Source organism: Amia ocellicauda, chromosome 15 (genome assembly GCF_036373705.1).
Source record: "Amia ocellicauda isolate fAmiCal2 chromosome 15, fAmiCal2.hap1, whole genome shotgun sequence".
Lineage (NCBI taxonomy): Eukaryota > Metazoa > Chordata > Actinopteri > Amiiformes > Amiidae > Amia > Amia ocellicauda.
In genome coordinates, this window is record NC_089864.1 from 27150172 (window position 1) to 27168154 (window position 17983).

Consider the following 17983-nt stretch of genomic DNA (forward strand, 5'->3'; position numbering starts at 1 on the left):
GGGGATGGTGTTCTGGAGGTCATTCCTCCTCCTCCAAACACGGTGAGTTGAGTTGATGCCAAAGAGCTCGATTTTGGTCTCATCTGCCCACAACACTTTCACCCAGTTCTCCTCTGAATCATTCAGATGTTTATTGGCAAACTTCAGACGGGCCTGTACATGTGCTTTCTTGAGCAGGGGGACCTTGCGGGCGCTGCAGGATTTCAGTCCTTCACGGCGTAGTGTGTTACCAATTGTTTTCTTGGTGACTATGGTCCCAGCTGCCTTGAGATCATTAACAAGATCCTCCTGTGTAGTTCTGGGCTGATTCCTCACCGTTCTCATGATCATTGAAACTCCACGAGGTGAGATCTTGCATGGAGCCCCAGATCGAGGGAGACTGACAGTTATTTTGTGTTTCTTCCATTTGCGAATAATCGCACCAACTGTTGTCACCTTCTCACCAAGCTGCTTGGCGATGTTCTTGTAGCCCATTCCAGCCTTGTGTAGGTCTACAATCTTGTCCCTGACATCCTTGGACAGCTCTTTGGTCTTGGCCATGGTGGAGAGTTTGGAATCTGATTGATTGATTGCTTCCATGGACAGGTGTCTTTTATACAGGTAACGAGCTGAGATTAGGAGCACTCCCTTTAAGACAGTGCTCCTAATCTCAGCTCGTTACCTGTATAAAAGACACCTGGGAGCCAGAAATCTCACTGATTGATAAGGGATCAAATACTTATTTCCCTCATTAACATGCAAATCAATTTATAACTTTTTTGAAATGCGTTTTTCTGGATATTTTTGTTGTTATTCTGTCTCTCACTGTTAAAATACACCTACCATTAAAATTATAGACTGATCATTTCTTTATCAGTGGGCAAACGTACAAAATCAGCAGGGGATCAAATACTTTTTTCCCTCACTGTATATATACACTCACCTAAAGGATTATTAGGAACACCATACTAATACTGTGTTTGACCCCCTTTCGCCTTCAGAACTGCCTTAATTCTACGTGGCATTGATTCAACAAGGTGCTGAAAGCATTCTTTAGAAATGTTGGCCCATATTGATAGGATAGCATCTTGCAGTTGATAGAGATTTGTGGGATGCACATCCAGGGCACGAAGCTCCCGTTCCACCACATCCCAAAGATGCTCTATTGGGTTGAGATCTGGTGACTATGGGGGCCAGTTTAGTACAGTGAACTCATTGTCATGTTCAAGAAACCAATTTGAAATGATTCGACCTTTGTGACATGGTGCATTATTCTGCTGGAAGTAGCCATCAGAGGATGGGTACATGGTGGTCATAAAGGGATGGACATGGTCAGAAACAATGCTCAGGTAGGCCGTGGCATTTAAACGATGCCCAATTGGCACTAAGGGGCCTAAAGTGTGGCAAGAAAACATCCCCCACACCATTACACCACCACCACCAGCCTGCACAGTGGTAACAAGGCATGATGGATCCATGTTCTCATTCTGTATACGCCAAATTCTGACTCTACCATCCGAATGTCTCAACAGAAATCGAGACTCATCAGACCAGGCAACATTTTTCCAGTCTTCAACTGTCCAATTTTGGTGAGCTTGTGCAAATTGTAGCCTCTTTTTCCTATTTGTAGTGGAGATGAGTGGTACCCGGTGGGGTCTTCTGCTGTTGTAGCCCATCCGCCTCAAGGTTGTACGTGTTGTGGCTTCACAAATGCTTTGCTGCATACCTCGGTTGTAACGAGTGCTTATTTCAGTCAAAGTTGCTCTTCTATCAGCTTGAATCAGTCGGCCCATTCTCCTCTGACCTCTAGCATCAACAAGGCATTTTCGCCCGCAGGACTGCACTGCTTGGATTTTTTCCCTTTTCACACCATTCTTTGTAAACCCTAGAAATGGTTGTGCATGAAAATCCCAGTAACTGAGCAGATTGTGAAATACTCAGACCGGCCCGTCTGGCACCAACAACCATGCCACGCTCAAAATAGCTTAAATCACCTTTCTTTCCCATTCAGACATTCAGTTTGGAGTTCAGGAGATTGTCTTGACCAGGACCACACCCCTAAATGCATTGAAGCAACTGCCATGTGATTGGTCGGTTAGATAATTGCATTAATGAGAAATTGAACAGGTGTTCCTAATAATCCTTTAGGTGAGTATATATATATATATATATATATATATATATATATATATACACATATATATATATATATATATATATGCAAATATGCAAATGCAAGATACTCCCCCAAGGCCTTTATGAGCAGCTCTCGGATAAAACTTTTGATCTTCATAAAACCAACATATGCAAAACTAGCAGTTAACCAGTGAAGCTTTCAGGGTCTGGAAATCATCTGAAGTTTGATATTCAAATTTTGCAGTGCATAAACATACATACACATACAAACACACACATACATGAATGCATTTATACATAATCATAGCTCATTTGAAAGAGAATTGAGTATGAGGATCAATTCGTATTTTTAAACCAAGGAAACCTACCTTTTACAAAACAAAACTAACAATATTCACAAAAACAGATCAATGGTTTTGCTTTCTCTGTCTAATCTTTACCAGAAATGTAATTAATAAAACCTTACAAAATTTGAAATATAAAGGAGTTCTGTTTGTGTGGCTGTTTTGCTTATCATCTATGATCATCATTTATATACTTTTACATAACACTATCTGATATATGGAAGTAATGCTAATTCAGATACATGACATGTATTTTACAGTATAATTATGAATTCCCTTAATTTATCCATCATCTAATCAGTCAGAGTATGCTGAATCAAAAAGTATGACAAACAAATGTTTTAAATAGTGAATAGTTACTTAGATTGCTTCATTACCTTTGAAAGCTTTGAAATGATTCTGCAGTATTCTGAATGTAGGTCTACTGCAGTAATGCTATGTACTACTGTTATGTTGGATCACTGCAGCAGTCCCCAAAAATACAAAAAAACTACACTATAACACTTCAGAAGCACTGAACACCATCACAACATTAAAAACTGCATATTAAAATTGATTTAATTATCCCTGATCTTTAAAATGATGGAAGAGGAAGTTTCACTAGGAAAGCGGTATAGCTAGTGAGACCGAACCTGATAGGATAATAATAATAATAATAATAATAATAATAATAATAATAATAATAATAATAAAATAACGAGTTTAAACATTTGATTAAACAAAATAACCTTTTATACCCAAGGTTGCACAAAAAATATTACAACTTCAACTCTGTGGCCTTGGCAAGTGAGTTTGTCTGCCTCAAACAGCATTTCACACAGTATGTCAGCTTTCGACACAGTATTCCAGCCTTATTTATTGAGTGTAGTTACATCCTTAAATTAAATGGGAGTGGCTCAATGACATCACAAGCACTAATTGGTTGCTGGTATATTAGTCATTAATGAAGTTGGCTTCAATGACCAATATTTTAATTCAATTGTTTCAACCAAGACAGGACCACAATTCTAGAAGACTGGTTCTTCCTGTTTACAGGACTATAACAACTAGGTTCAGTACCACCACCTGCATTTCAATGGCATTTATTGTGATGTCTAGTATGTATACAAAACTAGATGATAAAGTGCCCTGATATTGCATTTATCCATGAAGGAAAGTATTACCATAGTTAGACAACATTACAGCAAAATAAAGAGTAAATACAGTTCTAAGTCTTAACAGGGTTAATGCAGAATCCGAATATGTCAGAATGGTTTTTATACAACAGGCGCTGTTATTTCTGACACTGTACGTTGCCGGGGCTTGTCCATGCTGTAATAGGACATGCAGTGATGTTGTTGCGGTATTTTTTCACTGTAATATTGTGAAACCCATTTTAATTTTTCTATAAGGTACATTTTCATTAATTTCCATGCAGAAGCAAGGACAGTGCATGTGTTAATCTACCTGTTTTCTTCAAAGTGGCTGATGAGGTCCAACACTTTGGAGTGCTTCTCGCGGGATTTTGCTGCTGGGCTGGCTTCCTCCATCCTCGACCTCTCTCTGTAGGGCAGATTTCTCACCAGGGGATGCTGTATGAGGTCTAAGGCCGGGCTCTGGAGATGAGGTGGCTTTGGAGGCACTGCAAGCAGAGAGAGGAGAAAAATGCACATTCGATAACACAGCAGGTCCAGAACAGTGTTCAGTGTGGATACATACATATAGTGATACCCTGCTGGGCGACTCAGGGAGGCACCAACCCAAAATGTTCACTTGCTGCCTAATATATCCCACTCACTGACAGGTGCCACGATAACGAGATTATCAGTGTTATTCACTCCACCTGTCAGTGGTCATAATGTTATGACTGATCGGTGTATATATATATATATATATATATATATATATATATATATACACACACACACAGTGAGGGGAAAAAAGTATTTGATCCCCTGCTGATCTTGTACATTTGCCCACTGACAAAGAAATGATCAGTCTATAATTTTAATGGTAGGTGTATTTTAACAGTGAGAGACAGAAAAACAACAAAATCCAGAAAAACGCATTTCAAAAAAGTTATAAATTGATTTGCATGTTAATGAGGGAAATAAGTATTTGACCCCTTCAACTTAGTACTTGGTGGCAAAACCCTTTTTGGCAATCACAGAGATCAGACGTTTCTTGTAGTTGGCAACCAGGTTTGCACACATCTCAGGAGTTATTTTGTCCCACTCCTCTTTGCAGATCCTCTCCAGGCTGACGTTTGGCAGCTCGAACCTTCAGATCCCTCCACAGATTTTCTATGGGATTAAGGTCTGGAGACTGGCTAGGTCACTCCAGGACCTTAATGTGCTTCTTCTTGAGCCACTCCTTTGTTGCCTTGGCTGTGTGTTTTGGGTCATTGTCATGCTGGAATACCCATCCACGACCCATTTTCAATGCCCAGGCTGAGGGAAGGAGGTTCTCACCCAAGATTTGACGGTACATGGCCCTGTCCGTCGTCCCTTTGATGCGGTGCAGTTGTCCTGTCCCCTTAGCAGAAAAGCACCCCCAAAGCATAATGTTTCCACCTCCATGTTTGATGGTGGGGATGGTGTTCTTGGGGTCATTCATCTGAGCACAACACTTTCACCCAGTTCTCCTCTGAATCATTCAGATGTTCATTGGCAAACTTTAGACGGGCCTGTACATGTGCTTTCTTGAGCAGGGGAACCTTGCGGGCGCTGCAGGATTTCAGTCCTTCACGGCGTAGTGTGTTACCAATTGTTTTCTTGGTGACTATGGTCCCAGCTGCCTTGAGATCATTAACAAGATCCTCCTGTGTAGTTCTGGGCTGATTCCTCACCATTCTCATGATCATTGTAACTCCACGAGGTGAGATCTTGCATGGAGCCCCAGACTAAGGGATACTGACAGTTATTTTGTGTTTCTTCCATTTGCAAATAATCGCACCAACTGTTGTCACCTTCTCACCAAGCTGCTTGGCGATGTTCTTGTAGCCCATTCCAGCCTTGTGTAGGTCTACAATCTTGTCCCTGACATCCTTGGACAGCTCTTTGGTCTTGGCCATGGTGGAGAGTTTGGAATCTGATTGATTGATTGCTTCTGTGGACAGGTGTCTTTTATACAGGTACCGAGCTGAGATTAGGAGCACTCCCTTTAAGAGAGTGCTCCTAATCTCAGCTCGTTACCTGTATAAAAGACACCTGGGAGCCAGAAATCTTGCTGATTGATAGGGGATCAAATACTTATTTCCCTCATTAACATGCAAATCGATTTATAACTTTTTTGAAATGCGTTTTTCTGGATTTTTTTGTTGTTATTCTGTCTCTCACTGTTAAAATACACCTACCATTAAAATTATAGACTGATCATTTCTTTGTCAGTGGGCAAACGTACAAAATCAGCAGAGGATCAAATACTTTTTTCCCTCACTGTATAATAGAGAGAGAGAGTGAGAGGGCAAGCGTAAGGATCTGAGCGACTTTGACAAGGGCCAAATTGTGATTGCTAGATGACTGGGTCAGAGCATCTCCAAAACTGCAGCTCTTGTGGGGTGTTCCCGGTCTGCAGTGGTCAGTACCTATCAAAAGTGGTCCAAGGAAGGAAAAGCGGTGAATCGGCGACAGGGTCATGGGCGGCCAAGGCTCATTGATGCACGTGGGGAGCGAAGGCTGGCCCGTGTGGTCCAATCCAACAGAGGAGCTACTGTAGCTCAAATTGCTGAAAAAGTTAATGCTGGTTCTGATAGAAAGGTGTCAGAACACACAGTGCATCACAGTTTTGTTGTGTATGGGGCTGTGTAGCCGCAGACCAGTCAGGGTGCCCATGCTGACCCCTGTTCACTGCCGAAAGCACCTACAATGGGAACGTGAGCATCAGAACTGGACCACGGTGCAATGGAGGAAGGTGGCCTGGTCTGTTGAATCACGAGTTCAAGGTGTTGACTTGGCCTCCAAATTCCCCAGATCTCAATCCAATCGAGCATCTGTGGGATGTGCTGGCCAAACAAGTCCGATCCATGGAGGCCCCACCTCGCAACTTACAGGACTTAAAGGATCTGCTGCTAACGTCTTGGTGCCAGATACCACAGCACACCTTCAGAGGTCTAGTGGAGTCCATGCCTCGACGGGTCAGGGCTATTTTGGCAGCAAAAGGGGGACCTACACAATATTAGGCAGGTGGTCATAATGTTATGGCTGATCGGTGTATGTATATAAAAATTAACCATCCCCTTTAAATATTTCAACACAGTCATATTTGATGTTGAAACGCATATGAAGCCATGTTGTACCTAGAGCAAGCAATAATCATAATCTTTACGGATTTTTTCCTTTAGTTTTGACCATGGTAACAAACCACCATCATTGCATTGTTGACGTGGCAGCTGGTGTTGGTATCCTAGTTTTGCACAAACAAAATGTAGTAGGTATATGACTCAGTAAATAATAATAATAATAATAATAATAATAATAATAATAAACCAGTATTTGGAATAAATATAATATTGATAGATAGGTGAATATATCAAATTCTATAGAAATAGTAACAGATAGTAAATAGGAGTTTTACAGACATTTGATTGCTCAAATTGGCAACAGCACCAGTATTCATGTGTTGTGTTAGAAGTGGTCTCTCTCTACATGACTGAACTTTTATTTCAAAATGTGGATCTGTCGTAAGCACATTTTGTTTTTCCAATTTAACTTGTTTTGTTCATCTGACAGACAATGAAAACAAGCTCTCTGCATATTTTTGCTTTCCTTTTCTATAAATACTGACACAACAATGGCAAAATACATTTTACAGTAAACACAGCCAAAGATTAAATGGATGGATAATCTCAAACTTAGAGGTAATTAAAAGTACTTTTAGTTCAGAGGGAGAGCAAGCAATTCGACCAAATGTTTGATTGTTTGTGTATTTAATTATTAATTAATTAAATGAAGTGTATTAAAATACAAAATTGACAATAATTATTTATTTTAACAGACCTGGAATTGGCAATTGATCAGTTAATGGACTCAACTCAACACTGTGATCCTTATTTTCCCTTGGCACAAACTACTAGCACACTACCCACTCTGTACTAAGTGAATTACAGGGGCAATTAGCTAAGACCTTTGTATTAACACAGCAAAAGTGTGGATATATAAGCACTGCCAAGCAATCCACTACTTTTCACACTGTCAGTCCTGGGCTCCAAAGGCCGAGCTAAGGCTTTGTAGAGAGGACTAACGTAACTCACTAATAACTCTGTAGTACAGGTACCTGGTGAGCCGGAGGAACCTTGCATAATTTCTGGCAAACCCAACACCAGCAGCATGCTGTACAGTTTTCTTTTGCAAAAGCCCTCTAAAAAAATATATGTCTAAGGTAGAAACGAGTATTCCTGGGAGAAAAAAAAAAAAGAGTGCAGAAAACAGTTATGAAAGAACTTGCTGGAAAATTATTTAAAAGTTTGGTAAGCCAAAGAAAATTCTTCATATTTGCATTTGTTGAGCCATTTTATAATAGGAATAATGCCTTACGGGATTGTTTAATCTTGGGTGTTAGATGTACTAATTCTGCATGTTTCATTTAACATATTTAACACTTTAACAAACATTGCAATAGATAAGAATAGTAGAAAAAGATCCGAATTGAAATATACCCAATACAATTGCTGTTGCATTCGATAACATCATTTTGAGAGTGAAGACATGATACCTGATCTTTTCATAACAAGGTAGAAAGAGCTCATGAGAAATCACATTTTTATCTTGCCTTTACACTCTGCAATCCTAGAGTATTGTCTTGTATTAGATGAGGGACTTTTCTAACATGGTTTTGCAGACCACACAGACAAATTCTATCTAAAGCTAGAAAACCAATGTGAACACTGTTTTTAATACCATGTTGCTATAAAATCACATGTACATATACACAGAAAAGGCTAAATGAAGTCAGAAAATGTTGTCAAATGTACAATGATTTCTATTCCCAGGCTGTACCTGATTTTTCTATTGATGAAAAAACTCTCCTTTTGCTAAATTCTGTTTCAATACCTACACCACACCCAGAAGACAAGCAGATGCTGATAAGGAGACTTGAAACCTTTAGCTTTCACTTTGTTTCTTGACTTCTGTTTTTGCTTTTGACAACATAGTCTTTACCATATCCTATAATGTGCTACTCCAGAGGACACTTTCATAACAACAGTGCTTCCTTCCTCCTATAGTTTTGGTCACTTCCTGATTCAGTGAAAATGTCTTAATAGGACAGCATAATCTAGCATAATCCAAGAGTTTTAAATACATATTCTGGAATATTTTAATTAAATGTCTCACTGAAGCTGAGGATGTCATATCAAATCTCAAAGTAACAAGAGGTGGAGGCTGGCAAATTCACTTCACTGTATACAATGAGTCCTGTAGCTGCTGTGGGGCTTGCAAGTTCAGGTTTTTTGCAGTCTCATCTTCAGATACTGTAATAGGTGTGGTAGATGGACTGTAGCCATTCAGGGCTTGCAGTGATATACACAGTGGATGGCATTGACAGTATGCATATTGGAGGACACATGCTTTGGCTCATCCCTATTATTGAAAATTCTTAACAACAATTAAAGGAATATAAACAACTGCACAATATTTAGGTGATTTGAAACAACCAGGATTTGTATAAACAATTTACTATTGTTTGTATTATTTTAATTCTACACTTAATAAACATTATCATTTAACATTCAGAATGAATCAGCTCTTATAGCTCATTCATACATACATACATACATACATACAGCTCAAAACAGGAGATACAGAATTAGGGATGATCAACTCCAATAAAATATGATTGCTTACATGTGTTTGTGTTTCTTCTTGTAGACTACTGTGGCTGGCTGCAATACATTACTTAAATAATTTTCACCTTAGCTGTTACTTATGTTTAAATATGCTGCATAAAACAAGTTTAATCCCTTATGGGAAAGGTAATGAATCCTACTTAAGTTAATCACATAGATAGATATACTAAAAGGTTAACTCCACCGAAAATCCATATTTTCTCAGGTTATTCTATAAATAGAAACAAATTCTGTGGAGTGAATTTTTCATGTCCAGCTCATTCTATGTACCAGAAATCAGAGATCAAGAAATATGCTGTGTCATCATCACCAAGGTGCTAACTCTGGTGCTGCTTTGCTGTAAGTCAATCAGAAAAGTCACACAAATAATTTAAAAATTACATTTTATGAACATTTAATGGCCCCATCACACTATTTTTCCAAACGAACCATCAGTTTGTAGTCATAAAAAGTGGATTTCACCATCCAGAACTGTTGTAATTATTTTAATGATTATTTTTTCGGGGGCTGCCGTTTAGGCTACAGCGGAGTGTGAACTGCGTATGCTCTTTGGAGAACGTACATAAGAAAATAACAAGAAATGAAAGAATAATGTGCATTTGAAAGAACCTAGCCTATGCTGAAAATTTTGAGAAAATTTGTACCACAAAATACGCACAAAAGGGCAATTTCTCCATTATAAGGGCCAGAAGCATGTGGGACCACTCAAATGAAAGCATACAAACTACAGAATTAGTTTCTGCATTGTTGATCATGATTAGAAACACTATATTGCAACATTACCACCTTTTTTCCCCAAGATAAATAATAGCATAATTATGAATTATAATTTGGATTTTATGAAACAACTTTCAATGTAAACTTTTTTTTTTTTTACTAGTCAAAATACAATTTTTATGACAGTGAAAATTTGATGAAAAATATGTTTGTTTACAGTATTAAAAATACAGTAAAATACAGATTTTTTAAAATGTATTAAAATTCTTGAACCCAAGTCAATTTCCCCCCCTAATTTGCAAGTCAATATCTTCATAAAGCAACATCACAGCCATTTTAACAATATTGGTATCAACCAAAAATCCCAAGTCTCTAGTTTCCAGGGATATAAAAATGATGGATCTGGGTATAGTGTCAGGGTTATATCTCAATCCATGGGCAGGTTGAAAACAATGAGGCTGAGTGTAATGGGTTAAGTTGTTTTATGCAACCAACTACAGGGGTGGCCAACCCTATCCTGGAGAGCCATAATCCCGATCTTTAACAAGATAAACATTCTGTCTATATTTGTCACTGTGTTAATTTCATTTCTTGGGTCAAATAACCATGGGAAAGCAGATGCTCAGTTTGCCCAACAACTGTGTCTTTGTAGTTATTTTTTATCCTGTATAGGTACAGCCAATAAAATCAATCTAGTATGTTTACAAAGCCAGAGTGCAACAGTGTTGGGCTGGTATCACACATGTACACACAACAATGTGGCACTGTGACTATATCAAAATCAAACGCGAAATCTAGAGAGTCATTCATAGCCAGAGCAAAACTTTAGATACAGTACAAAAGTGAATAATCAGAAATCAACCAAATCTCTCTCCATTTAATTATTTTATTTTAAACAATTCTGGTATGTTAGTGAGAAAGTCAATCAATAAATGTACAGAAAGCACTGAGTGTGTGAATGTTTTACCTTTTCAAAATCACTGAAGCGTCTATTGTTACTACATTAGTAGGTTTAATACCTATGATTTTGCCATGACTAGTCATATAATGTGTAACCAAAAAACATAACATCTCTGACATGTTCAACAACTATACTCCTGGTCATGCTTTCGGGTCCTCTGATACCGGCCTTTTAGTTGTTCCCTTGACCAAACTATGCACAGTGGGTCACAGGGATTTTTCTTCTAATGCTTCAAGCCTGTGGAACAAGCTGCCCACTTCGATACATGACTCTGAGACTCTTTTGTCTGTTTTTTAAAACTCTCCCATGCCAGCTGCCAAAAACTTTGTGTCGACACTAATTCTGTAGTCTACTGTTATGTTTTCTTGATACGGTAAGCTTATTTTTACTTTTATTTTATCTGTTTACTCCTTTGTAAAGCGCTTTGTGATATTTATTTATGAAAGGCGCAATATAAAATAACGATTATTATTATTACCAGAACACTTGCAGTACAGCCCACTGCGGCAGACAATATCTATCAACAACACTAGGTGGTAGTAGACACATTTAGCTTATTATCACAGTATGGTTAATTGTCTGCATATCAAAACTATTCATAATGAGACACACTTTGTTGTCAATTTACCGTCATCCATAAATAACCACACAAAAAAACAGAACACATTTCTTTCTCCGCACCCCACCCCACTATCACAGCAACCCATGGCTACTGCATGAGATGTGCCAACCAAAGACTCAAAGACACCAGCGACTGAGGTGTGGAGGGTGCTGAGACTTACCTTGAGGCTTTGGTTTGTGGCTGAAGGGAACTGTATTCCTGGTTGGTCTTTTTCCATTTATTTCCAGAGCATCTTCACTGCCTGGTGCCTGGGATGCCCAGCCCCCTGCGGGTGATGGACTTGTGGGACCTGATCTCTGGTGAAGTGATGAAAGCTTTGGACTACAACAGCTGCCAGTGGCTGAAAAAGAAAAGGGAACAAAATGTTTTAGATCAAGCACATGAGCAATTACATTTTCCTGGTTATTAAATGCAAAAATGATACATATACAACACAATGGAGCATGTAAAGATGCATACTTGGAATATCAAGAAGAGACAGAAAAACAAATAAATTAATCCAAGAACAAACAAAAGTATGAGACATAATTGATAGTGAAAATATTAAAATGGCAGTGTGCCAGACACATTGCAAGAAGAGCAGATCAAAGATGGACAAAAGCTCCAGAATGGATCCCAAGAGATGAAAAAATATGTAGAAGACAAGCACATAAAAAGATGGGAAGATTAAGCTTAAGCTTTATACATCACTGCATTGATTTTCTGACTTTTCTCTTACAAAAATATAAAAAAAGCAAAACACTTCAGTTGACAATAATACGTGTTCCCGGTGAATAAGACACATGCTTTGATGTGTCAGTAGCCCTGTGTATCACTGTTTATGCAACTTGTGCAGAATCTGTAGTGATAAATTGACTAATTGAGATGATTACAGTACCAAAATGGGCTGATAATGAATGATTGCTCAATAAGTGGCTTTGGGAAGAGGCTATATCGGCCTCCTGGTGCTGGAGCACTGAAATACAGGTTACATAACAAAGCCAAGTCTAGACAAACACAAACTCTACTCATAGCTGACTGTGAGGTTTCCCAAATGGCTGGTAAACAACTAGATGAGCATTTCTGGCTTAGGTGGGCTTAATGCCAGATAGGATTGCCTTTGCTTCGCTTGCTAGCCACTCTAGCTAGCCAATTATCTAGTGTTATCAGGGAGCGATGTACTGGTGCTGCATAATATACTTTAACTCTTTTGTTTAAAAACAAATAAAGTGCATATGTGGAAGGACACATGTATGAGAGCATATAAATAAGGCATTTAAATATCTTAATTATGTTTAATTGAGAAGAAACATGCAGACTTAAGTGTGTTTGTGTGGGTTGTTCATTAGGAGAAGGGAGATTATTGAGAAGAGGAGAAGGTTAGTAAAACAGGACTCTCTGGATTCATCTGAAGATACAGTATGATTTGCAGAAGGTATCCATGGAACAGAAATACAATTATTCACCTCTGTGAAGGATCAGATACATCAATCATACAAGAGAGGAACATCTAGAAATATGGTATTTCCCACATGAAAGGTACATTTCAGTTCCTGTCAAAGAACTGTATGTTTGGGTTCTGGGTAAAGGAAGCTGTTTCTCAGCATTTTCTGTCAACTGTCATGCTAAGAAAAAAATGACGTTTAACATCACATTAAACACCATTAGATGTGAATAATTTTCTTGTTAGCCTATTTCGATGTAATCCACAGATACTGAAACCTCTCTAAGATCTTTCTTGATGTCCTCAGCCTGCCCTTTCATACCCGAAGAATGACCTCTAGATAAAAGAAATACAGGCTTGGAGTAGGATACAGTAATTTGGAGTAACAGTCAGGGAGCAGAGATACAGAAATGGAGGATATGTCTTTGTAACTATTTAATGTCTCATTGAAGCAACCTACACATTTTCTCCTATGCCTTTGACTGCCAGCAAACATGCACTTCCCATACAACCTATGCAGACTTGACATTGTCCCTGTATGCCAACTCAATCAGACTTGTTAAAGAAACTATTGTCATTATGCTCTTAATCTTTTGCTTTGCATTTCACTCACTGTATTCCAATTACTCACTGTGTCCACACAAACGTTTTGGGGTTATGTTGTAAATATAATATCCTGTATTGATTGAATTGTACTTTTGTAAACCTCGTACAGTTGCTTTGCTGTCAAATGCATTATAAAAGGTGAACATGAATAGTGTTCCCTTCAAAAGATTATTAATTTAAATCATGCTTGAAATGGGTCAGTTCTCTAGAAAACACAGTACATGCACTTCTCACTACCCATGCCCTATCAATAGATCAGAGAACACATTCCCACTGCCGTAAAAGTACTTGTCAGTTTTCTAAAGGCATTAACTGAAATGCAGCATAGCTATGAGGGTTTATTGTAGGCATGTGAATGAAAATATGTCAATAAGAAAAAAAATAATGATGATGAAGACAGCAACAACAGCTTTGGCTATGGAAAAGCACCATATCAATCTCCAATTAGTGTTAAAAACATCTACAACCTCAAGCCAAGTCAACCCTACAATTTGAAGCAAGGTCTAATCTGCAACTTATCCAATGCAACCTCAGTTGAAGATCAAAAGGTGCATTGCAATGTAACCCTAACAGTAATGGATGTCTAAATCTAATCCTAACTGTAACACATACTAGCCAAACACAGAGCTGGCTAACCCTAAACATGAATCTAAAATGTATTCTAATTAAACAATTTTCCTTTATTTTATAAAACTATTACTCGAAAAATGGTAAATGCAGCCATAACCTGTAGTTCTCAAACCCTAACCAAATGCAAAATGTGCCTTTAAATTATACCAAGAAGACAAGCACAAGTAAACTGTACATTTCAAACACATACGTGTGAATGTACCATGAAGCTGTGAATCTAAACCACTATTCAAATTATAGTAAGAGTACTCTTCTAAAAGTACTAAAGGTTTACACTACTAAAATGGTAAAAGATTTGTATACAAATTGAAAGGTGAAAATGCCACCCTCGAAAAAAGGCCTCTCAACAAAATATTTTTCATACCCGAGCTCAAATAAGTGCCACACAAACAATTAAATGTCAAAATATTTCAGATACAAACAAAATTGATTTAGTATAATTAAATATACATTATATAAAATAAAGTTACATACTAGCATATACAAACTACAAGGAATTGAGCAGCAGGACGTTTACTGAACTTTGCAGGTTCTCACCACTATGTAATCTGCAGTCATTTAGACTCCCCTCTCAATACTATACAACTTTTCAAAAATTGCCAGCCTGGGATAAGTGCAACTATTTTTAATGATTGAAATGCAGAGGGTTTATTCTGGGCTGAAAGACGGCACTCTCTTGTGCTGTGGCAATTGAGAATTACACTTCAGAAATGAATCCAGTTAGTTATTCTTCCCCCGTTTCATGCTTACTCATCAACATAAAACCACAAGCAAAATCTGAGGGTCAGTTGTCAAAGTCAACTGACAAAAGGCTTGTGACACAATCAGGAAGAGTGAGGAAAGCAACATATTAAAGCAAAGCATGGGCAGATTAACTTTTTCTGACATACATACAAAAGAAGTTACTCAGTTACATGAAAGTCAATAACTTGCTTTAATTTTTTCTCTTTCTCTTAGGTGAAAATCCCCAAAGACAAAAGATGTACTGTCCATGTGGAACAGATACCCTTTCAGTTGCTCCAGATAATACATTTCCAATAGGCTTTCAATTAAACTACCCATATGAAAGACATCCCTCCTCTGCTCTCATTTAGATTGCAGAAATCTGAAGCAGTGCGATGTACCACTTTGTCCATGTCCATCTTTCTAATTCTGTATCGTATAGAATAGTATAGAATTTAAAAAACATTAATGTTCAATTATCAATGCCACAGAAGATCAAACACAGAAGAATAGCAAAATTCTAAATTGTTGCATTTAGTCACAACGTATTCATTAGCTACAGTGCCTATAGGAATTATTCACCCCCTTGGACTTCACATATTGTTGAATTACAACCCAAAATGTTGAAACAGTTAAATGAGATTTATTTTAATTTTTTCGTATTAACACATCTTATTAAACACTTTGAAGGGGCAAGATAATTTTGATTGTGAATCAACAGTTGATTATTGCAAACTAAGAAAACTGAAATGTCTTGTTTAGAGAATAATCACTACCATTAGTCAATACTTGGTAGAACCATCTTTGACAGCACAGCTGTGAGTCTTTTTGGGTAAGTCTCTACCATATTCACCCATTGTTCTTGGCAAAATTGTTCAAGCTCTGTCACAGGGGGTCGTTGGTGGAGAGAAAAATTCATGTCTTGCCTCAGATTCTCAACCAGGTTCAAGTTCAAGGCTTCGACTTGTTTTCAGAAAATGGCTTCCTTCTTGCATACATTTAATCAATTAATACACCTGAGCTTATTTAGTGTCATTATAGCAAAGCAGGTGAATTTCTAATTACGTCTTTTCAGGTCTTTATTTTTAATTGATTTGTTTTCTTAACAACCCCCTCCCCTTTTGTCCCACAATGGAAGTGTGAAGTAGGTTGTATAGATCAGAAGAAGGTTGTAATGGAAATCTTTCAATTTCCACTGTGATGCAGATAGGTATTATTATTATTATTATTATTATTATTATTATTATTATTATTATTATTATTATTATTATTATTATTATTATTATTATTATTATTATTATTATTATTATTATTGTAGCATTCCTAGACCTCAGTAAATGGCCTGGGCCTTTTAGTGATGCAGTAAGGTCGCTGCATTGTGGCATGGGAGACCGGGGTTCAAATCTTGCTGTGGCCAGAAGCACTCAGGATGTTTTATTATTATTATTATTATTATTATTATTATTATTATTATTATTATTGTGTACTTTATTGTGCTGTCCTACAAACAGTTTATTCTGTGCTTGTTGGTAGAATAGCTAGATTGCTGCAGTCAAATCTAGCTGTATATATGGATAATTGTATGTAAAAAAGATTTTTCTTGTTTTGTTTTTTCTAATAATAATAATAATAATAATAATAATAATAATAAAACATATTATTATTATTATTATTATTATTATTATTATTAATAATAAGCCATCATGTATAAATAATTGTAATTTCAGGTACCATTCTGATCCTGAAGTACATAGTATTATTTGCTTCAACAGAATAATAGCAAATATATTTGGACAAAAATGCTTTTTGTATTTCATTCACTAATGTGTCACAGTGCTTAAAAAATCTAATTCTATTACTAGACCCTACATTAACATTTCAATAAACTAGATGATCCATACATTCTGAGGAATATGTGCTAGAACTATGACCATGCATACAAAATTGTGTGTACATCATTCATTATTTTGGTGCTACTTATAAACAATGTATTTCATAAAACATAATACAATACTACAACTGTACATGGGTTACTGTAATCCTATTTCACTTTACTTAGACAATAGATGGCTGCATAGAAAGTGTTCACATACAACATGTGTGTGTACAATGTGGCATTATTCTTCTATTACTGGTGATGTTATTTTCACATATTTACATTTTTTAACTAAAAACACTGAGAGCCCAAACACCTTAAAAGTCTCAAAGGGCCTATTCTGTCTCTATTTTTAACGAATGTGAGATCTCAGTTTCTACCCACAAAGAGCTGTCACTACTGGTTTAGTTATCTGAAAAGCACAGTATTGACATTTCAAATTCAAACTCAAACTCGAACTCTGCACGTCAGCCTATTTTGCAAAAAATATACATATATTGCAAAGGACCTGGACAATATCTAAACTATTAGCCCCTGAAATAGCTTGGAATAATCCTGAATTCAAAGCTAACATTTATTTCTACAACCCTGGCATCTAATCACAGTTCAACTTATATTCTCACTTCAGAGAAAATCAATATAGATTTGGGTTAAGTGCAGTTAGATTATGCCAACAAAACAGTTATACTGGATGTAGTCTATATGAAAAAGCTTAAAACGAGGAAATTGGTGGAAGCAAAGGCCAAAATGCACAGAGGATTATTAATTTAATACAAAACCAATGCTAGAAGCAAGCCTGCGGTGAGAGGAAGTGGACCACAGCTCAAGACCGCATACACAGAAAACAGATCCGGCACTGAGCAAACACATGCCTATAAAAAAAACAGTAGACGTGCTCAGAAAGATCTGACGAGGTGTAATAAAACTAGTGAAGCAATATGCCAAAGAGATGTTTTACATTCTAGAGAATTTATAATAAAATAATCAGGTGTTTTTTTAGTTAATGAAAACAAAAAATGCCTTCTTGGTAATGTGAAATGGAAGGAGTTCAATGCATTTTACAGAAAATGGAAAAAAAATATAATCAGATCCTATAGAAGGGATTTCTGGTCCTGCATTTTTAAATTAGCAGGTTTGGCATAA

The 17983-nt window shown here is 37.2% G+C and overlaps 1 protein-coding gene across 4 annotated transcripts in view; it reads right to left on the minus strand.

Annotated features, from left to right (window-relative positions):
• The window catches only part of fgd4a (FYVE, RhoGEF and PH domain containing 4a), a 103632-nt gene that overhangs the window by 21432 nt on the left and 64217 nt on the right, over positions 1 to 17983 (minus strand). For all 4 annotated transcript variants that reach the window (XM_066724589.1, XM_066724590.1, XM_066724591.1 and 1 more), the window contains 2 exons: positions 11743 to 11922; positions 3906 to 4080 (listed from right to left, as the gene is read on the minus strand). In XM_066724589.1, the coding sequence (XP_066580686.1) occupies positions 3906 to 4080; positions 11743 to 11922 (355 nt within the window). The remainder of the gene's footprint in view (positions 1 to 3905; positions 4081 to 11742; positions 11923 to 17983) is intronic.